This window comes from Diospyros lotus, chromosome 8 (genome assembly GCF_014633365.1).
Source record: "Diospyros lotus cultivar Yz01 chromosome 8, ASM1463336v1, whole genome shotgun sequence".
In the NCBI taxonomy this organism is placed as follows: domain Eukaryota; kingdom Viridiplantae; phylum Streptophyta; class Magnoliopsida; order Ericales; family Ebenaceae; genus Diospyros; species Diospyros lotus.
The window spans coordinates 4,052,385-4,077,042 of NC_068345.1; the positions used below are offsets into that span (position 1 = coordinate 4,052,385).

The window sequence follows — 24,658 nt, forward strand, 5'->3', positions numbered from 1 at the left end:
CTATAAGAGCGGGCCTCAATGGCAAATCTGCTATTGATTTTTTCCCCCAGCCGTGCTGCGTGATTTGTGAAATCCATTAATGCTTGATTTGATTACTTATACTTTACTAAGCAAAAATAAATAAATGGTTAAATCCTGGATCATCGTACGCTTGTTACTGTTACCCTTAAACAAAGGTCATGAATAAGCTGGTCACCAGTCAATTAAAAAAGCATAGTTATATTTATTTTTAAGAATTACATTATTCTCTTTTTATTTAAGGCAGCAAACTTAACTCCTTAATCCTTTAAAATATAGTTATGGCACACGGGACCCAGATGAAAGGCTAAAAGAAAAAAAAAAAAAAAATCAATACAATAGTAAAACGCAGTATGATGATTACATCAAGCCAAATCCTAATAAAGGCGGACATTTAAACCCCACGCCGGGAAAATGAATTACATTTGGAAAATTTTGTAGTCCAGTATTTTACTCTTTAAATATGACTAAAATAACTTTAAGCAAAAATTCATTTTTGCCCTCCGACAGCCTCTCATCTCATGGTTGGTCACCCCCATCCTCTTCTTTGTTCATCATCACCGCTATCTTGCTTCCTTAACAAAGACCACAAAGGCTGTTGGTTGTCAAAGAAAAAAAAGAAAAGATCGATGGCCCCATCCTCGCACCCACTGGCGAGTCGCCCATCATCGCAAAGCTCCCACCAATGCCCGTGACAAATGCGGTCGCCCATCATCGCATCCCAACCCTAGAGTTCGAGGGTTTTGAAAGCACAAGGTTCAGGGAACTCCACGTTCATCGTGGCCATCAGTGGGAACGACATGGCCGTCGATGGGAACTTTGCGATGATGGGTAGTCGTGAGGAACGCAACCGCCGGCAAGTGCGAGGATGGGGGTCATCGATCTCCTCCCCTCTTTCCTGAGCTCTTATCATTTGTTGTCACCATGGCCGTCGATCTCCTTGCCTCCTTCCTTGACAACTAGTAGCCTTTGTGACTGTTGTTAAGGAAGCAAACCGGCAGCAATAATGAACAGAGAAAAGGATGGGGCAACTAGCGATGAGAGAAGAGACTGCGCAAAGGGAAAAAATGAGTTTTTGTTAAAAATTATTTTAAGAGAGCAAAATACCGAGCTACAAATAGAATTTCCCATAACATTTCCCCCCAAGAGAGTTCCACACAAAAGAGGAAGTTCCCAAAAAAGGCCTTCAACATCATCTTCCTTCCTCTTCATTCTCCAATATGACTGAGAGACATACGACTGCAAGCTTGGCATGCAAAACAGAGTCCCAAAAAGGAAGTTTACCCAATCTATGGCAACAGTGAGGTCAATGAACCTGTATTAAAGGCCTGAGCAACTGACAGAAACCTTTGGATTATTAGCAAGCAAACTAACATAGGAGGAGGTGCACACAGCCAGAAAGCTCCAACTAAGATAAAATACTCGATTGATTGAGACAATTTTAAAATGAAACAAACGTGATAGAATCTACAGGCTTTAATTTCAGCAGATTGAAATTGAACGATGTTACCAACAGGATTAACCCAAAATGACAATGGTTAAAATAGAAAAGTAAATCCAGCAAAAACAACAGAATCAGTTACATGAAAAAATAACATCTTCGAAAGTTGGAGCACAAACGAGAAACCGTGTACAATAAAGAAACAACAGATCAGACCTTAACTGGACTCGACATTAGGGCTTCTATGCAATCAAACATTTTAGTACAACAGCAAGCTTTAATTCAAGCAGGTAGGATCAGTAAAATTTCAAGCTTGGGAATCATCTTTATCCACAAATACTTGGATATAATCAAATGTAGTAGGTACGTCAATTATCTTCAATAACCTCACTTCCTCGGTGAATCTGTCCCTTCCTTGCTTCGCTAGTTTCAGAATCCGTCTTAGTTTTAGAAAGCATGCAGAGCCGAGCCGAGCCTCGTTGAAAAAGAAGAATGCTCCTCCGTTCTCCTAGCTGCTCTTGACTGGCTAGAAGTGCTTTTCATACTTCATCCTTTCCAACTTCGGCGATTGCTGGATTTCTGCTATGATTTTTAAAAAGAGTTTGGAGTTATCATGCGTCTTTCTCAGAGACTGAGCCCAGCTCTGCCCTTCTAGTCAGAAACATAGAAAAGGACCACCTTATAGGAGCTAGTAGGCTGGTGATCTTTTTATACAGAGTCTATTTTAAGAAATCACCCCATAGTGAAACGAATTGTCTAAGGATGCCTCCTCTGGCCTGATATTGACTATGAAAAAAGTCTTAACTATCAAGATCAAGAGACTCTAGCAGGGCCCTACCCTCTCCCTTTATTATGAGCAAGTCCCTGATAGTTTATTCCATCTATGCTAACTGTAACAGTTCCTGTATTCAACATAAAGTCAACTCTTTTATCCCCTATTGCTCCAGGGCCTAAGGAATGAGATTAGCTTGATTACGCACCTGATTGACTCTTAGTTACTGAAAGTGCACGGGTAAATTTTCAGAAGGCAATAGATCCATCAAAAATTTGTTGAACAAAATGGTGCTGATTGAGCTGCCTGTCCATCATCATCTAACCATGTCATGGGAAGAGGTACCTCAGATGAGAACAATGCAGATGGCATTTGTGATAAAAACAGAAAATCATCCAGAGCTCAACAGCTTCAGAAAAAAATAGTTTCAGGCACACTAAACAATATTTCTTAGGCAGCAAACTAAGGCTACATCTGATTGGGGATGGAGGGCGATGGAAAGGAATGGGAATGAGATTCCCACAAAAGCTTGTTTGGTTGGAACGAGGGAATGGAATGACCTATTCCTTGGGGAATGGCCATTCCCTCAGAATGATGGAAAACCTTCCAATTCCATGGAATAGGTAGTAGATTGACAATTTTACCGTCTCTGTTTTTCTCCTAATTACAAAGTGCCACATATATAAACCAAGACAGCCATTTTCACCTTTCATCAAACCATTGTGTGAAAACCTCTCCCAGCTGCCACCGCCGCCTTTTGCATTCCACTGCCGTCGGTCCAATTTTCCAATGTGTTTAGCCATCTTCCACCGCAAACCATCTCCCTCCACTTCACCAGTCGATCAGCATGACCTTTTGCCTCCTTTGAACTAGATCTGGCCGAGAACCACCATTAACCACCCCTCCACTATCGACACCACCACGACCCACCCTTCCCTCGTCCTCTGCCAAAACTCATTGGAAACCACCATCTCTACAACCTTCCATCCCCTCCCCGCAAATCTGGTCAAACCCACCACGCCCCACACCCTCTTTCGCCACCAGCAACCACAACAATCTACCTCCTCCAAACTAGATCTGCCTAAAAACCATCATTAGCACCACCACCACGACCCACCCTCTCTTCCACTGCCCAAGGCCACCGAAAACCACCTTGACTGTGACCTTCCGTCTCCTCCCCACAGATCTGGTCGAACCCACCACACCAATCCCCTTTTGTTCCACCGCCGACCACCACAACCATCTACCCCCTTTGAACCAGATCTGGCTGAGATCCACCCAAATCGGCCCCTTCTCCATCGTTGACACCACGACAAACCACCTTTGGATTTATTCAATTTTTATTATTATTTTTAGCTTAAAAGGGGCAAAAATAGATCTTTTTCCATATACTTGATAATTATATGATTATTTGGAATTAAATATTATTTTATAAGATTTTTTAATTTATATAATGTAAAAGGGCATTTTCATCAAATGGTTGATTTGTACTATTCCACTCCATCAAAATGAAGGCATACCAAACATAATAATGGAATGGATTGTCCTGCCCATACCAAACGTGGGATGGAATGGAGTAGCTATTCCCTTCCACTCCCAATCCCTTTCCCTCATCTTCCATTTTGCCCAACCAAATGTAGCCTAAAGCGTAAACAAGGAAAAAGCTATATGATAATCAAGCAAACTATTAATACATGCAGATAGAGTAGCTACCAAGCTGTTATATTAAACATGATTTTTGCTTATATGATAATCAAGGAAAGAATAAAAAGGACTACCAAGCTGTCGGTTTATTAAACCTGATTTTGGTCCCTCACTACTTATTAGTAGTAGAAGCAATTTTATGAAAAACATCTAAGCCCTCAGATCTCATAGCTATCATAATTCATTGATTGATAATGCTAATGGTTTATAATTAGAAGGCTCCCCTAACTTGAAGAATAGGAGGGGGGAAAGGGGAGGGGGGAGAGGGTGAGGATGAAATTGAAAAAATAAATTGATTTGATAGGGGAGGCTACTAATAGAAACCAATGCAACCACTCTATAAAATGAGTTTTCCGTCATCGGGCAATATTAGAGTTTCTTGAAAATTGTTTAAAAACAAATAAATAATAACATTAACCAATGGTTCTATGTTGGGTCGGTTGGTGAGTTGACCAATTGAGTGCTAGATTTGTAAATATTTTCATAAGGATGTTACTTTCATTATAATGTATTGAAATAATATTATTTTTGCAAAAAAAAAAGAGTAAAATACAACAAAATGAATAATCACATCAGAAAAAATCACGCAGCATGTGTGTGTGCATATCTTGTTAGAGAAAAAGGGAGATGTGGGGTGACCAGCATAGCAACCCCCCTTTGGGTGTGACCATAAAAGTCCTCTCTCACTAAAGGATGTTCGATTTGAGCTAAGATAAGCCCATCACCCTAGCCCCACCACAATGCCCAACATGAGCCCTTACGCTTTCCGTGTATGAGTACTACCACAAGCAAGTTCATGTTTGAGGATACTATGATTTGATCCCCTGACCACTAGCTACAAGAGATTCCTACCCAACTGTTAAGCTAACACCATGGTGGTCTGTGCGTATATAAATTACCATCAAATTATGGAATGTTTAATTTTCCTCAATAAATCAAGCATCACCCAAAACGATTAATATATAAAACAAAAATGACTATAAACCAATAAGTAACTGATGAAATCAAATTCCTAAAATAGACTACATTAACAACATTCACCAAATAAATCAATCTTGGATCCCATAACCTAAATAGTAGTAGGACTTTAATAAAACACATTTAAGCCCCCAGATCTTGTAGCTATCATAATTCATTGATGGTTAATTTTAGTGGTTTATCTTTATCATTAGAAGGCTCCCCTAACTTAAGAAAGAAGAATATGAGGATGGGAGGGGATGAAATCTAAAAATATTAATATGTACATATATGATTTGATAGCAAAGGTTACTAATGGAAAAGAAAGCAATCACTCTACAAAATTAGTGTTCCATCATCTAGCAATACAAAGCTTCTTGAAAAATGCATAAAGGCAAAAACATAGTAGTTGCACAATGAAACACAAATTGCTCTTCAAACTCTACATTGCTTCCCAATAAATGCAGATATTAAATTACTTCAGCTCTTAGAAAGTAATCATTCACTGTTTGTAATTTCTGCCAATTATTTATATATGACAAGAATATAAAAGTTTTTTTCTTAAACAATAAAACAACCACACTTGACAACATAATTTACAACAGTTAATATAGATCCAACCCCCCAAAAAAATTTAGTAGAATGGGACCATGGAACACCTAGAGACCATGGCTGAATGCTTCTCAATACCTACCTTGACTTCACTTCAATAAACTAGGTGTCGCACCAATGGAACATGTGATTGAAGAAAGCCTCAAACCTCAAATCCATTCAAGTTAATATCCAATGGTCTAAGAGTTAAGACTTATTAATCAACAGCCTTTGCTTACCCATCTTCATGTCACTGACTCCCCCTAATGGGATTTTAAGGCTTGTGATGTTGTAACCTTGGCTTGTATCATAAAATAACAATGAATAAGAAGGTTAAATTACATCAACATTCTGCCACACAGGACTATTAATGGAATACAGATATGTAGCATGGTTTCTTCTGGTTTGTAGCCCTAGATGATTGTATAAATGAATGAAATACAGTCCATTTGACATCTTAATCACACTGTAGTTTTCTCAGAACAATACTCAAGGACCTCAACTACCATTGCTCTCAAGAATACACAACACTAAAATTTCAATTTGGCAACCATCAAATGTTGGTAACAGTGTTATTAAAGGCGCACCTAGGTAGGCGCATGGAATGCTCCCAGGCAGGTGCAGACCAGCTAGGCACACCTAGGCCCTCAGGCGCAAAATTAGGCTTATGTGCGCCTGGCTTTTTTTAACTGTTTTTAGGATTTATATTTTACTGTTTATTATTGTATTTTATTTTTTACTGTTTAGGGTTTATACTTATTGCTTCAACTCCAAATTTGACAATGAATAAAAGGGCTACTACTTCAAATGCTCAAATTGAATTTGAACTTGATAAAGATGGAGTGGGAGATGATATGAAAAAAGAGGAAAATATGGAAATGTTTATAATGATGCTTATAATGATGAAAATATGGAAATGTTTGATCTTGATGATGAAAATGATTTTTATATTATTTAAAATGCATAATTAATTAATCTTAATTAAGATTTAAAACCTATAAATTGTTTAAGATTTAATTTAAGTCGATTTAAGACTTTTAAATTGCATCTTTTGGCATTTTTTAATGTTCTTTTCATTATATATATATATGTGTGTGTGTGTGTGTGTGCCAACAATAGATTTTAAAACTTCTTACAAAGTTTTTAACTTTTGTAATGTTTATAAGTGGGTTGCTTAGATATGATGGAATGTGCTTTATTGTTATTTATAGGTATGTAACTTGTTTTGATATTTTTTTTAGTTAGTATATGTTGAAATTTTAAATTTTCTTGATAACATACTTGTGAATATGTTATTAGGAGTTAGAACTTATTTTATACCTTATTTTTCAACTAGAATATATATATATATATATATATTTCAGTTAACATGCGCCTAGTTCCACCAAGTGCGCGCCTCGCCTTGCGCCTCTCCGGCTCCAACACCCCTTTTGCGCCTTAGTGCACCTTGGGCCTTTAAGAACAATGGCCAATAACCATATGCCCAAATGCACCCATATTAGTCAGAAAAACATGCAACCATTCATCTAATTTTGACCTTTTTCCGCATATGGAAGCCTAATAAGTCTACATCACAGGATAGCGAAACGTACAAATACATTAAATTGGAAAAAGTTACCAATAACAAATCACAATAGATATGGACATACATCCCTATGCATCTTCTCAATCTTTCAGTACTGCTCATTTGTGTGTGTAGTAATGCAGTTGGAAGAAACCTATAGCAGTTTTCAGAACAGGGCACAAAATGAATTTATTCTCATATACCAACTAAAAGAAGAAGCTAATGATAAGATTGGCATCTCTTTTCTCTTGATTAACGCATAGTGCAAAATGAACAAGTGATATTCAATTTTTCACATTGATACAACACTCTGAAGAGAAACAGTTATAAGCTTCATATTATTGGTCAGCACCATAGACCACTAAGATCTTTGAGAGCATTATCAATTTTGTTAACAATTTCCCCACCATAATGTTAATAGTAATAAGTTATAACAACAGTACCAACATACTAATGAGGATGAAGGTAATGCAGCAGCAGCAACTACAATGAAAAAGGACATTTAAGATAAATATAAGCATCAAAAGGATAACAAGTGTGAGTGTTGGATGTCATCAAGAATTTGAACAAAAATTCACCCTTATTTAGAAAATAAAATCATTACTAAAACAAAAGACAATAAATATATCCATAATACAAAAGAATTTTTTACTAAAGATTATTTTAATAAAAAATTATGAAGATTAGAATCCTTGTCAAAATATTACAAATCTAGAATTCTATTGGCCATCATACCAGTTGAATAGCATTTACTAAGTGGACATGATTATCATATTGAAAACACGTCCAATGAATGGGCCAAGGGGATAAAATTACAATTTCACCCCTGCTTGTCTTTAATTGAGATAAAAGCAAGCAAGGGAAAAATTGTAATTTTACCCCGTCGACACATGCACTTGGCACATTTTTTGACATAATAATCATTGTCCTTACAAAATTCGAAGTGTCCAATACTCAAAACACTTGGAAAAGTGTTGCACTTAAAAAATTTACTTACAAGTGCAATACTTAAATTTCCTTAAGCAGCAATTAAATGGCTTTTCTATCCTATGCCTAAAGACACAAGAAAATGTGTAATGAATACAGCTTTTTCCTAAACAAAGTATATAGATTACACTTTATTATTGCACTGAATAAAGTGCAATAAATATACATATCTGGAAAAATGTATATTCAATACAAATAAGCCAGAAAAACCCTACCTTTTTTTTTTAAACTATTGAATGGATGTAAATGACTGTCATGTTCCCAGGTAGTATTGTAATTTTCTTTTCTGTTATAGATATTTACCCTTAGCTATTGGTGGTTATGATTACAGTTGTACTGCACATGGATGTTTGGGCTGAGGCCAAGTGGTTATGCTGCACATGGGTGGGGCTGTGAGGCTATAAATAAGCCACAGCTGTAGGATGGAAGGGCATGTTGAGAAATGAATTGAATATTCTGTATTATCTCTCTCTTTCTCTCTCAAACATTCTCCCTCTTCTTCCCGTTCCTCTCTCTTCCATCTGAACCCTTCCCCCAAAATTCTTCTCTTAATCTACCCAATTCCCTTTTCATACCCTAGCTCAACCCGAGGGTGTGACAATGACACGATTTGTTTACGAGTTCTTCTATTCTGTGCCCAACACTAGATAAGGTGCATTTAATGCACCTCAATTAATACATCTCAACCAATCAAGTGAGGACACATAATTGAGGTGCATAAACAAAAATGTATTTAATACACTTGACTTATGTGTTCTCACATGATTTGTTAAAATGTATTAATTAAAATGCATTAAATGCACAATATCTTTGCCCCTTAGGAAAACCTTTATTTATTTATAGGCATTGGCAACTTATAAAATTTCAATGTAGGATAAGTGCCTAATTAACAATTTGTCCCACATTGAAATTTAACCCCCCCCCATACAAGGGACTAAAGCCTACAATAAATGAAGAAGACCACATCCCAATTGTATTCTTTCAAGAAATTAAGCACTCATCACACAAAAGAGGTTTAATTACCAAAGAGATTACTAAACTTTGTCAATGTATCAAATCTGCAACAAACTTTTCAATTTTACATTTTGAATTCAAATCTTGTATTAATTCTACAAGACCTTTAAAAAATCAACTGACAAATATTAACCCCATCACAACTTGTGAATGTGGCATCTGATGTGTGTCAGATCCTAAGATCTAACAGTGGTAATTTTGGTAGAATCAGAGAGAAAATGGGGAAGAGTTAGACTGAGTAGGGAGAATAGCAAGAATTGGGGAAGGTTAGAGGGTTCGAGAAAGAGAGAATTCAAAGAGTGAGGGAAAAGATCCAATCTTATTCCATGAATGAATGCCCATCTCCTTACAATTGGCATTTTATAGGCATACCTGGCTGTTCTTCAGTTATTGTAACTGAAGCTCAACAAACAAACAACAACCAGGGCTACCTAACCGAATTACTACAATATGCAGCCCAATTACAGTATTACCCTTCTAATATCCTAGGGTAGTGACAAATCCCCCCCTCTTGAACGACTTATTGTCCCCAAGAAGTGTCAAAGCTGGCTAAGGATCAACAGATCAACACATACCAGCCTTCACTGCCTGGTTTATCCTTGTTTCTTCTTTTCTCCTTTGCGCTTCTTCATGGGACAGTTGAAGTGTAGCAGTGTTTGCAGCCCTTGAATGTTCTTCCGCCGCCTTAGTTCTGTCTTCAAACTCGACAGCTTGAATCGAGTGTAGCTGAGCCTTTGGAACCTCTTTTTGTAATAATTTCTGCCACGTTTCTCTGGCAATCATCTTGCAATCATCGGTTTTTTCTTGGAGAACAACCTTTTTATCACCTACTCCCTTTCCTTCTGATCCTTCCATGCGCAATAACAGTCTCCGACATTGGTGGCCAAGACTGAATTTGTCTCCACATTTAAAGCATAACCCTAACTTCCTTTTCTGCTCCATAGTAGAAGATTTACCTACATTAGACTTGGGATAATCTTGAGAATTCCCTTGATTTCCTTCCAATTGTTGACTGAATGAAGGCTTAACTTCCATGGAGAACATGTACTTGACAATCATTCCCAATGCAAGTTCCTGGAGCCTGGCTTTCTCTGCAGCCTGCTTGACGATGGCTGGTTGCATCATCTTTACTGTAGGCCTTAGTTCATCAGTCAAGATGCTGATAAAACTAAAATGGGGTTCATCCAGGGTTGGGTGAGAGAGAGTTAACAATGATTTCAACTCTTCAAACCTGATTAAATAATCATCCATTGCACCTTCTTGTTTCAATTTGTTGAACTCTTCTACCACGTCTATCATTACTCTTTCACCGAAGCAAACACAAAATTCTTCCGCAAATTCATGCCAACTCAATTTGGACCTTCGGCTACTCCACCCCTGAAACCACGCATCCACCACGTTGTTAAGATACATCACTGCTAGATTCACCTTCTTTTCAACCATACGATAGTAGTGAAAGAACTTTTCACAATGCTAGATCCACCATCGAGGCTTGCCCCCTTCAAATGTTGGGATCTCCAGCCTCGACATCAGGGTATTGTTCTGATTTGTGTAAACCCCCCTGGTTGGTGTCCCCATTGTAAATTCCCGTCACTCCTCAGTTCCGGGAGGGGATCAAGGGCTCAAGGTCGAATCCTTCCTCCTACTAAGATTGGAACGATGGTGGGTCTTGGGGAAAAATCATCCAACAAACTCACATTAGACATTCTTGAGAACAGACTCAGGACGGTGGTCAATTGCTGGCCAAAACCGAACAATTCCTCTTTGAGGCTAGAGATGTCCTCTCGAACGCCAATGATCTCGGCCTTCATGTTCTTCTCCATCGTCATCATCATATCTCTAGTGGTTGAATTCTTGATTCTGCTACCACTCACATCCTCTTGAGTTTAACAAAGACCGAGTTCCACCATCTCAAATCGGTCCTCCAATTGTTCATGAGTTTGGTGAAGGCCAATCTGCACAATATCCAGTTGGGTCTCCAATTGCTCCATCCTCGTTCCTTTTGCCATGCCTAGCCCTATAGTTTCCTTTTTGTTTGGCACAAAATCAACTTCCCTAGCTTGGTCTTTTCGCCAATATTGACGAACAACTGTTGCAACTCCAAATTCCTAATCTGACCATCAAAAGTCTGGCTCCATTGGCAACCACTCTGATTCTACCCACGTCGTCCGCGGATTTAGAGTGCGATTGCCTTCCTTTCTAGCTGTAATTAGCGCCTTCGTCTCACCCAATCATCATCTAATTACTGAAGGACCACTGGCTTTGCTGCAATCTTCTCAGAATCGCTGTCGAAACTCACCTTACCCGCTTCGTCTTCAAAAGTCAAACAAGAATTGCTAGATTTCCAACTGAAGCCGCCCGACACTACTTTGTCTTTTAATTTCGAACCGTGACCTAAGTCACAATGCAGTTGTCGAGAATTGTTGCTATGGATCTGCCTCGATTTGATACAGCTATGCTAGAACGCTTAGTATTAATTGAGAATCAACCTCTTGTTTCATTTGCAAGATTCACGCACGAACTTTCAGAATTCACCGTTGAGGAACTATTAACTTTGTTAACCTTCAATTCCAAGCCGCAAACTACTTTGCTCTCTCTCGATTACTATTTGTCTTCGATATCTTCAGAATTGGATAAAAAACGATCACCTATCAATAGTTGAGAATCACAATCAGAATTTGCTTCAAGTGATCAATTTTACAGCAATCGAACTAACTGCTTTCGTCAAAATCACAGGCGAGAATCGTTGGCACTAATACCAAATGTTAGATCCTAAGATCTGACAGTGGTAATTTAGAGAAAATGGAGAAGAGTTAGATTGAGTAGGGATAATAGCAAAAATTGGGGAAGGTTAGAGGGTTCAAGAGAAAGATTATTTAGAGAGTGAGGGAAAGGATTTGATCTTTTATTCCATGAATGAATGCCCATCTCCTTACAACTTATAGGCATACCTAGATGTTCTTCAATTATTGTAACTAAAGCTCAATAAACAAAGCAACAACCAAGGCTATCTAACCGATTGCAACAATATGCAACCCAATTATAGTATTACCCTTCTAATATCCTAGGGTAGTGACAATGTGTTAAAAAGACGCCAACATAAAAAAAATACAAGCAATCTAATGTGTAATCCTAACATATAAACATTTGCTACGGCACAAATCATAATAGGGAGGGAAATTTGCCCCCAAAAGGGGCAAAACTGAGCCAAAACCTAGCTTGTTTGATTGTGAACCAAAAAGGGGGAAAAAGAGAGAGGGGGGGGGGGGGGGATGGGAGATCCAACAAATCACTCAAAAAAACACTATAGGCATTGAAAGGTGAAGCCAAGATATGTAGGGCTCAAATGTTCATAAAGAAGAAGATAACGCCAAGATGTTAAGAAAGAAGGAAATTATCAACATTTTTCAAACTTATCCGCAACTTATGTCGTCGATAAGACATTAATGCCTTCCAATACAACAAAACCATGATTTGTCATTCAAATGTGATACGGTCATATTCATAAATCATGTTTTTTTTTCTACAATCTTATTGACAACAAGAGCTGCAAATTGGTTTAAAGGAGTTTGATAATTTCCTTCTTCCTTAACATCTTTGGTGTTATCTTCTTTTTTTTTTTGACATTTGAGCCATTCATCTTTGGTTTAAAGGAGTTTTTTGATTGATTTGTTGGACCTCCATTTTCCCTCTCTCTCTTCTTCACCCTTTCTAGTTCACAATTGAACAAGCTAGGATTTGGTTGAATTGTGCCATCCTTTCAACAATTTTCCCTCTCATGTGATCATTGCAGTAACAAGTGCTTACATCACCATGACACATCAAATTGCTACAACAAGAAGTTGTAACAACATGATATTCAATTAATAATTTTAACGATGTTGAAGAATTGATACATCATTGAAGGATAAAATGTAAAACTTAATGCCTTAAATATTTGTTGTAGAATTGATACACCGACCACAGATTAGTAATTTTTGGCAATCAAACCCATAGAAAATGGTTTTTGTTGTACTTGTAAATAAAATTTTTAATTGTTAACAATTAGAATTTTCTAAGTGTTTAGGCTAAATCAGTGTTCCAAAAGGCGGCCCTTGGCCGTCACGATTAAGGACAAATCGGCCCCCCCAGGCACCGGCCCAATTGGCGCTTGGGTTGCCACCTGGGTCGCGCGCAGCCTAGACTTGTCACCGTCTAGGTCGTTCACTCTCTCTCGTCGAACACGACCTAGACTTGTTGCCTTGCTACTTGCTGCGCCATCTTCATCCTTGGTTCTTGTTTGCTTGCAACAAGCCATCTTCCTCCTTGCTCTTGTTGTTGCTTGTTCATCTTAAATAACATCAAAAAAATAAAATTAAAAATACATATATATTTTTCCCAAGCGCCACCTAGGCACTAAGCCCCCCGCTCGATTAGCGCCTAGCGCGTTTTAGAACACTGAGCTAAATACTTGGAAAAAATCACTAGTCAAAGCAACAATTACATAGCAAACATAGAAACACTATTTCAACCAACAATTTTATGTTGAGCCTAACAACACACATCCTTCTAATGTGAGCTGGAGAGGTGGCCAATGAGAAGCTAAATTTGTAAATATTTGATAAAGATAGTATTTTCATACTTGTTTATTACAACAATATTATTTTTACAAAAAAAAAAAATACCCAATGCAATAAGAATTAATAAGCACATCATAGGAAGTTTATTCAACAACAAAGAAAAAAAAAAGAAAAGAATACGAACATCATCAAGCAAGCAGCATGTGCATATGCGTGTGTGTATAACTTAACATGAAATGTGGAAATTTAAATTTTCCTCAAGAAATCAAACATTGCCAATGGACTTGCACTTGTTAATATAAAAAAAAAAAAAAAATTGACTGATCTATCAAAGTTAATAGACTGGGTCGACCTTTGTGCTACCTCAGACTCTGGTTTTTTGGGGGGGTTTAGCTTCAACCTCTAAATAAGTCACATGTTTGAAAACAAAGTCTTAAGCAAATAATCAATGATCAAATTCTTCAATCCAATCTTTAGACTAAGAAGCCCTTACAACAGCATAAAAATAAAATAAGGACAATCAACTTGCAAAGGAGGTCCATGTAAACTATGCATAAAAATATGCACACATAGCAGTCAGAAGAGAAAAAGCATCGCACACAAGAATCAGATATAATTCCTAGGCTGCACGTCCATCAGTAAAGCAGTAAAAACTACTCAAGAGCCCAGTGCATATCTAACCATTCACTAATATCCAAATTTCTATAAATAACTATGCTTTTCACATAACATTCATAGAGAGAAATGAATCCCCAATAGGAAAATAGTAATCTAAATATTAACACCACAAAGCACATCAACTATATCCGGAGGCCCTCAGATCTCAAACCTGTTGATCAGATCATCAACTGTGCATCGGAATGCAATCAGATGCCTCCACCAATCCACCACATACATCTATATGTATACTAGCAGTAAACCCGTGCATGATACTGTTAGTGACTGCGAATGTGTGCGTGTCTGTGTGAAACAAAGAAAGAAAGAGAGAAGGAAGCCGTGGAAACAAAGACAAGTGACGAACACTAAGACCCTGTTTGGATTTGCTGTGCTATTCTGTCCATGAGACCTCAATACAAAAAAAGATTTCCATCATCAGGCAAACACACGGATTGATAAACCAGATGCAAACTTAACTTGTACATGAACATAAACAAAGCAAAGTAGGAGATCAATCATACAGAGTGATGGTTTGGCAGCGAGTGTACAGGCAAATCAGCATCTTAACGGAAGAAGAGCCAAGGGAAGGACCTAGGGCTGCAAATGAGCCGAGCCATTCACGGCTCGGTGTTCGGGTTGATAAAAGCTCGCTCAAATTCGTTCGTGTAAATGAGCCGAGCTTGAACTTGAGCTCAGTAAAGCTCGATTTGTAAACGAGCTGAGCTTGAGCTCAATAAAACTCGACTCGTTAGCTCCATTAGAGGTTTGTGAACAAGCCCAATTAAAAGTTCACGATTCGCTATAATAATATATGTATGTATAATATATTAGATATATATTTTATAAATATATTATTTAACATACATATATATACATACATATCAACACTATATATATATATATTTCCCCCACTTTTCTCTCCCCTCTCTGTTCCTCTCTCTGCCCAAGAAACTCACTGTCTCCCCACAACCCAAGAAACCCACTTTCTCTCTTCCTCTCTTCTTCCTTGCCTCGGCTGCCTGTTACTCTTCTTCTCCAACCCTTTTCCCTTCGCCGCCTTCCTCTCACCGCCGCCTTGCCTCTCCTCGAGAGAAATAATACAAGCTATGAAGCTCGACCGCTACCTGTCGTCGTCATCCCTCACCACTGAAGCCCGTCGCCTCACATCTCTCTTTGCTGAACAAGCTCGAGCATGGTGGCGAGCTCGACCCTGAGCTCAGACTATGTTAACCGAGCTCGAGCTCGAGCTCAACTCAAGCTCGAGCCTGAGGTCAAATTTGTTGAGCTAAGCTTAGTGAAACTCGGCTCGACTTGGCTCAATTACAACCCTAGAAAGACCGGAGCTAGGGCTACCCGCATTGCAAATGAGTTGAGGGCTGTGGCTTTATATTGCCTTTTATTGGTTTGTCCAGCATACCCTTCTCGTGAGGATTAAATATCGAGATTGCCACCAAGGAGCATTTTGTTAGCCCTAGATCATGGATTCATGTGCCTAATGTTCTTAGTGTGGACCGGAGGGGCGTAAAGATGGGCTAAAACTTTTCTTGATTTTATTTTTTAAAATATTATAATTAAAATACTTATCTAATACTGTGCCTATGCATTAGATCAATTCAAATCGAATGACTATAACCAAATAGACCAAATTGATGTAAAAATTGGAAGCAATCTGACCGAATACTCTGAAAGAAAATTCAATTCGGTTGGTTAACCGACCGAATTGAATAGATGAAGGGGGTGTTTGGCTTATCGGTTTGACCACTTATAAGCTACTAATTTAGCTTATAATCTATGTAGTTTTTTTTCTTTTTTTTTCCACGTCCGGCAATTCGCAGGAGCTTAAATGCCACCCAACTTATAAGCCATTTTAACAGCGTTTGAAATAAGGGTGTTTGGCTTACCATTTTTTAAAGAAGCTTTTAAGCCATTTAGATTTTAAATTGTGTAAAGTTTAAAAGTTGGGTAGTGTTTAAACTAATAACGTATTTAGATAAATGTGCTTTTAAGCTATCAGTTATATAAGAGGTGTTTGGCTTACCCTTTTTTTTCATAACTTTTAAGCTATTTAGCTTTTAAATTGTATAAAACTTGAAAGTTAGGTAGCGTTTAAGCTGGTAATGTATTTGAATAAATGTGTTTTTAAACTATTAATTAATAATTATGTGTTTGGTTTGAAAGAGCTAATAACCTATCAAAACTTGACAAAAAGACCAAAATAGACATAGTGTTGAATGATGTAAAATTTTACTATTAGATGTTGATAAATTATACATAATTATTAAAAATATATTAATACAATATTATTATATGTATTATATATAACAACAATATATATTATTATGTGTTATATATAACAACAAAACATATATATATATACATATAATAATATATTATATGTATATATATATGTTTTGTTGTTATATATATATATACACACACATAGAAACACACAGACAACGGCAGCTGCTGTGGCGACGGACAAACGACTACAGAGGAGAAGTTGAAGTAGATAGGGGCGATAGTCAACGATAGGGGTAGCGACCGATGGTAGACGAGAAGCGATCGGTGGGTGTGACAGCGATGGCCAAAAGTGGCGACCGGAAGAGCTAGGGCAACAGGCAGAGGTTGAAGAAGAAGGGCATGGCTGAAAATTAACAAAAAAGATGAGGATAAAATGGTAAAATCATCAGTCAACGCAACTTATAAATTAGTAGCGTTTTGCAAAAGCTCTCCCCCACCAACTTTTGCAAAACGTTATGATAGCAGCATTTAAGTTAGGTAGCTTTAACGCTGGTGAGGTGCACCCAAACACCTCACCAGCTTTTGCTTAATAGCTTATAAGTTGTTGATATAACTTATAAGCAATCAAACTGTTAAGCCAAACCCTCATAATAATGTGTTTGGTTTGTAAAAGCTGATAACCTATCAAAACTTGATAAAAAGACTAAAATGGACATGTTGCTAAATAATACAAATAAAATGCATAAACATATTAATTTTTAATAAAAAATTATAAATTCATGTCCAATTGATAAAATTGTTACGATTACGTGTTAATAAATTATATACAATTATTAAAAAAATACTTTATGTTTAAATTTAGATTCATAAAAAAGTTAAATTATTTAACTTTATATTTTATCAATACATATAAAGTATTAATATTTAAATAAATTATTTCAGAAATTTATATATGGTTGCGTCCATTGCATACAAATAAAATTTACATATACAATTATTGTGGTTCAATTTTCTCGTACATATACAAAAAGGGTTAGTAGAACAAAATTAAAAGTTTGCATACAATTATTGTGATTGTCCAATATTTATGGCTATAGCATCACACATTACCATCTAATAATTATCACTTTGGTCTACTTCATCATCAAATTCACTTTCAAATGGTGTGACGAATTGTGCATCATAAATATAGTTTTCGTTTTCAACTACAGTGAATGCATTATCTTGCACCCCCCTTTCTTCTTAATATAGTTAGGATGACCATTATGCCTAGAACTAAAACTATATGCAGACATATCTCCCAAAATCTTAAATCTAGCCTTCCGCACTCCGAAAGTGCGCTCAACAATCATTCTGCACGAAGAATGTAAGTAATTAAATGACTCTTTATGTCCTCTTAGTGCACGCAATCTTGATATTCTTGCACGCCAAAAATCTTCAAGGTGGTATCTTACATTCTCACCCTTGCATGGCCCCATGTATCTAGTCATATGAGAGTATCCTGCATCTATAAAATAATATTTCCCTCCTCTTGAGTGGGGAAAATTAAAGTCCGGCCTACGAATTGCCTCACCAAATATCCTGAGCTAATCCCTCCCACCCGACCCATGCAAATGTAAAACACATGTTTAAGTCCACAATTGCAAAGATATTTTGGGTTGAATATCATTTGCATCCTATATGGGGTACTTCTTGATCATGTGGCAGTCTAGCCTTTACATGAGTACCATCAATAACTCTAATATAATCATGTAATATAATGTAAGATGTTTGAATTTTAAATCGTGATTAACTTAAGAATAATCACAAGTTAACATAAGGTATAAAGTACCTTAAAGAATGGCAAATACTTAAGGGTTGTTCGGCTTGTGGTATCATATCCCATCATTGTAGTTAGGATGAGGTTTAATAATATCACCAGCTACCAAAACCCAGTGAAATTGTCGACTAATTGTCTCACCAGAATGATTGAACATTTCTTGTATCAATCGATTCCTAGCCCCACGCGCACAAATCATCAAAAATATTCCTACTAATTCAGGCACAAACATCCCTACGTGGGGGTCAAACCATAATTTTTTGTTAGATCACGACAGAAATAAAAAAAAAAAAAAAATTGATTTCATCATCCGAAAATCTTGGTAACATCAAGTTTTGTAACCATGTAATATTTCTTGAATAAATCTATGACCTATTCATTGAGATGTATGGCATGGTTCCTTGAGAATGTACTTGACGTAATATATTAGAATAGCCCCTACAGTTTGCTTGAATAAAAACATTGATTAGGGCATATGCCTCTGCATTAACCTGCTCATCATTAGTCATTCTCCCCAAGGCTCCATTACACTGTAAGTAAAGCATGGAGCTTTGTTAATATTAGTTAATCTTAACAAGTCAACTCAATTCCATAAACATGCACTCATTCTGAAAAATTAAGAAATACAACTAACATTCTGACTATAATAAAGAAGTCAAGTCTATAAAACATTACAAATCAAAGTGCATTCAAACATAAAACACCATAAGCAACAAGTTGAACAAAATAATCCTAAACTTTGAACAATAGTCTCAATATTATTTAAACATAAACCAAATTAGTTCCAACTTAATAAAAAAGTATCTTCATGGTGAAGGCCAATGATCCTCATCCCTATTAAAGAGGTACTCCAACCAAGACATGCGTGCCTCGTCATTTGGTTAATTTATGAAAATAGTCCGATTCAGGGGCTTGGCAAAAAGGGTGCAAGCAAAATTCCACAATGAACTCCCAACCTGAATGGGGAGACTCTACAATACACTCATACATTTTGGAATACTTTCCACTAATTGTCCTCCAATAGTGTGAAGTATTTGTGCTCATCCCTCAGTGGAAAGCATTTCAAAATGCATGAGTGTATTACAGAGTCTCCTATTCAGGTTAGGAGTTCATTGTGGAATTGTGCTTGTACCCTTTTTACCAAGCTCTCGAATCAGACTATTTTCATAAATCAACCAGATGACGAGGCACGTATGTTCTGGTTGGAGTACCTCTTTAAGAGGGATGAGGATCATCAGCCTCCACCATGAAGATACTTCTTTATTAAGTTGGAACTAATTTGGTTTATGTTTGAATAATATTGAGACTATTGTTTGAAGTTTAGGATTATTTTGTTCAACTTGTTGCTTATGGTGTTTTATGTTTGAATGCACTTTGATTTGTAAATATTTTATAGACTTGACTTGTTTATTATAGTTGGAATGTTGTTGTATTTCTTAATTTTTCAAAATGAGTACATGTTTGTGGAATAGAATTGACTTGTTTAGATTAGCTAACATTAATATTAACAAAGCTCCATGCTTTACTTACAATGTAATGGAGCCTTGGGAGAATGACTAATGATGAAACAGACGATGAGCAATTTAATGTAGAGGCATATGCCCAAACAATGTTTTTATTCAGGCAAACTACATGGGTTATTCTAACATATTATGCCAAGTATAATTTTAAGGAACCATGCCATACATCTCAACGGACAAATCATAAACTTATTCAAGAAATATTACATGGTAATGAAGCTCGATGTTACCAAAATTTTTGCATGAAGAAATCAACTTTTTGGATTTCTATCGTGATCTAACAAAAAATTATGGTTTGAACCCCACACGAGGGATGTCTCTGCCTGAACCAGTAGGAATATTTTTATGATTTGTGCACATGGGGGTGGGAATCAATTGATACAAAAAATGTTCACTCATTCTGGTGAGACAATTAGCCAACAATTTCACTGGGTTTTGGTAGCTGTTAAGAGGTTAGCTGGTGATATTATTAAACCCCATCCTAACTATAATGATGGGATAGGATACCACAGGCTGAATAACCCTCAAGTATTTGTCATTCTTTAAGGTACTTAATACCTTCTATTATCTTGTAATTATTCTTAAGTTAATCGTGATTTAAAATTCAAACATCGTACATTATATTACAGGATTATATTGGAGCTATTGATGGTACTCATGTAAAGACTAGACTGTCACAGGATCAAGAAACACCCTATATAGGAAGCAAAGGATATCCGACCCAAAATATCCTTGCAATTGTAGACTTTAACATGTGTTTTCCATTTGCATGGGCTGAGTAGGAAGGATTAGCTCATGATACCAGGAGATTTGGTGAGAGAATTCGTAGGCTGAACTTCAATTTTCCCTACCCAAGAAGAGGGAAATATTATTTTATAAATATGGAATACTCTCATATGATTGGATACATAAGGCTATACAAGGGTGAAAATGTAAGATATCATCATGAAGATTTTCGACGTGCAAGAACATCACGATTGTGTGCACCAAGAGAACATTAAGAGTCATTTAATTACTTACATTCTTCATGCGGAATGATTGTTGAGCATACTTTTGGAGTACGGAAGGCTAGATTTAAGATTTTAGGAGATATGTCTGCATATAGTTTTGATACCCAATGAGACATACTTCTAGGGCACAATGGCTATCCTAACTATATTAAGAAGAAAGGGGTGCAAGATAATGCATTCACTACAGTTGAAAACGAAAACTATATTCATGATGCACAATCTGTCACGCCATCTGAAAGTCAATTTGACGATGAAGTGGACTGAATTGATAATTATTGGATGGCAGTGCATGATGCTATAGCCTTAGATATTGGACAATCATAATAATTGTATGTAAATTTTTAATTTTGTCCTACTAATCCTTTTTGTATATGTATGGCAAAATAAAATCACAATAATTGTATATGTAGATTTTTAATTGTAAGCAATGGGCGCAGCCACATATAAATGTATGAAATAATTTATTTAAATATTAATACTTTATATGTATTAATAAAATATAAAATTAAAGAATTTTATATAATGTCTCAACATATATATTTAACATTTTTATGAATTAAATCTAAATTTAAACATAAAGTATTGTATTAATATTTTTTTAATAATTATATATAATTTATTAACATATGTAATCGTAACAATTTTATTATTTGGACATCAATTTATAATTTTTTGATTAAAAATTAATATTTTTATGCATTTTATTTGTATTATTTAGCAATATATTCATTTTAATCATTTGGTCAAGTTTTGACAATTTATCAGTTTTTACAAACCAAACACATAACTATATAATTGACAGCTTAAAAATACATTTATCCAAATACATTATCAGCTTAAATGGTACCTAACTTTTAAGCTTTACACAACTTAAAAGCTAAATAGCTTAAAAGCTTCTTTGAAAACGGGTAAGCCAACCACCCCCAAAGAAAGAAAATGAAGGTTGGAGGCTAAAGTTGGACGAAGAAGATGAACAAAATTACAAACTCACCTGAAGGCAGAAGCCCAACTAAGAACATGAGTCGCAAAGGAAGGACTCCTCTGTCTAAGTTGGTTGGCGGCGAGTCGCAAAGGGTGCGGGTCAGCGGTGGCTAAACGTAGAGGAGAAAAAGACGACAGTCGACGATGGCATTAAGTCGTGGTGAGGTATGGGTTGACAACAAGAAGTCACAAACTAGAGGGGCGAAGAAAGCAGACGATGGATGAAGAAGACAACAAAGACGAAGAAGTGAAGAAAGAAAGAAGACAAAAAAGACGTCAGTGTTGATGACTTGGTAATGACTGACGATGGTGTGTCGATGTCAAAATCTAAAGACAAAGAGGGGTGGAGGGTAGTGCTGCAAAGGGCCAGAGACTAAAAAATTAGGAATCTAGGGTAAAATCTAAAATGTGGAAGACTGGAATTTAAAGAATTATGGGTAAAATAATTATTTTAACTTTTTCTTATTAATAGGTAAATACCATCATTGTAATTTTTAAAACATGGATGGTATTGGTGTCACTGCAAGAAATACAAACCTCACGCTCAAGGTCATTGCAATTTAACCAAAATCAATTTTTCTAAATAAATCAATTGAACGCTATATACATTGAGTCATCTAAATAAAAAATTACAGTGACCTTGAGCGAGGTCAGTGTAAATGTCAATTAATACTAGAAAAATAAAAAAGCAAGCAAAAAATGTCAATTAATACTTCACGATTTAAATTTGATTGAATTTGAAACCAAAAAATGGGAATATTACCCATAAACTTAAGGCTCAATGATTGAAATAAAAAAATGTGCCCCACGTTTAATGAGATTGTAAAATTTTAACAAAGTTAAAATGAAAAGTTTATAAAATGGTAATAAAGCACTAACACGTAGAAAATACGTGTAGAAAAATGAAGATTTCACACTAAAAATACAACCAGAAACTGAAAAGATGATTAGAATTCTAAATAAAATTATACACAATAAGATGAAAGTTGCTTCAATTAAATATAAAATATATGAAACATAATTATGATAACTTTCTCATGCAAACAAAAAACCAATACAGGCTCTATTATGGGAACAAATCTTAACAAAAAATTAAAAAAAAAAAACCTCGACATATATAATAATGTATGATTTGAGTCGACAATTGGTAAGTTATAATAATTCATATAAACAATCACACAAACGAAGAAAAATTAGAACCTACCAAAAACTCACACAGCCCAAGAACATAGAAATTGATAAAACAACCATAATTGGTGATGGAACAAAAGCCCAAACTGAGAAGGACTCCCATGTACTAATGTTTTAATCAAATAACTGCACTAATGAAAGCCAACTTTGTTATCCTCCTGCATGGAATTATAGTAAATTGAAAGGTTAGCTATTGGGGGGGGGGGGGGGGGGGGGGGTAAGTCCTAAAAGTTAGTAAAAACAATATATAAAAATAGTAAATTGTAACTCATGATAATCACAAAAAAACATGGAATGAATCATGCATGCATGCCCGTCCACCTCATTTATCATGGAACTCTTAGTGGCCCCATATGATTTTCTCTAGACGCCAACATGAGCTATGTTTCGTCCCCAAAATCCATAGTCTCATGCCTGGGCACTCCCCTATTATCATATGCAAGTCATGACAATACAATTTGCACAAAAAACGTATTAACCCTTTCAAAATCAATTTATGATGCCTTAATAGCCCCCTTTGATAGAAATGTCTCCAAAGCGTTGACATCACTGATATCACGACTCAAAATTCTTCTAACAAAAATTAAACATAATAAGACAAAATGAGTATTTTAAATAAATATTGCTAACACTATTTTTCATTTAATTCCAAATATTTTGCACTTACCTAGCTCATGCTGCCTACTCCTTTTCAATTTCTCCTTAAAGCTCACGCTGCCTTCTCCTTCTAATTTCTCCTTTTTACGATGGCCTCCTTATTTATACTAAGTCCACTCCCAAAGTAGGCTGTAAAATTCTCAATTAAATGCCTCATGTCAAATCCTAAATTCCTGGACCTTTTACAAAAGCATTCCTGAATTCCTGCAGCTTTTCCTAAATTTCTGAAGCTTTCTTGCATTTAAGGAGATGTGCTGAAAAAAGGAATGAAAAATGCAACAGGTGGCAGCAGCAGCAGAGGTTCTTTGCCACCACGCATAGCCCCCAAATGACGTCGTTTCAGCCTCCCTTGTGCTGGAAATTAATTCCAGCCTTCCTCTAGCAAAAATCCGAGCGTCTGCCTTCCCTGAGTTTCGAACCCACAACCTGTCACAGTAGAGACCCATCCTCGCACACACGTAACCACTTGGCTGCGAGCTTCCTCACTATATATATGCGCAACAATTAATCTTATACTAATCCAACTCCCAATTTCTGCAATTACATTTAAACTTCGAAAATTTTCCAAACTTCCAAGTCCCCATTCAAAAATACAATAAATTTAATGTCCTCCATTAAATTCCTTAAAGCCACAAATCACCAATAAAACACAAATAATTATAATTTCTCCCGATATCTTGGGGAAATAATTAATTTCTGGGTCTACGATGATTTATTGGTTATTTGTGAGTTTGAGGGTTTTAATGGGTTACAGTCTTGCAGGTTGACTTGTGGGAATAGATTAAGTGGGTTACAGCCTCTTGCAAAGAAGAGCATTAAATTTAATGTCCTCCATTAAATTCCTTAAAGCCACAAATCACCAATAAAACACAAATAATTATAATTTCTCCCGATATCTTGGGAAATAATTAATTTCTGGGTCTATGATGATTTATTGGTTATTTGTGAGTTTGAGGATTTTAATGGGTTACAATC

General features: G+C 36.2%; 1 protein-coding gene across 22 annotated transcripts in view; it reads right to left on the bottom strand.

The window, feature by feature from the left end:
- Positions 1-229: 229 nt before the first annotated feature.
- LOC127807509 (uncharacterized) overlaps positions 230-24,658 on the bottom strand; it is a 34,555-nt gene continuing 10,126 nt past the window's right edge. For 5 of the 22 annotated variants that reach the window (XR_008024704.1, XR_008024712.1, XR_008024706.1 and 2 more), the window contains one exon: positions 1,572-11,696. Coding sequence is in view for 5 of the 22 variants with exons in the window: in XM_052345407.1 (XP_052201367.1) it covers positions 13,276-13,377 (102 nt within the window). In the remaining 17 variants the exon portion in view is untranslated. The other 17 variants (XR_008024718.1, XR_008024714.1, XM_052345405.1 and 14 more) reach the window with 11 other exon arrangements.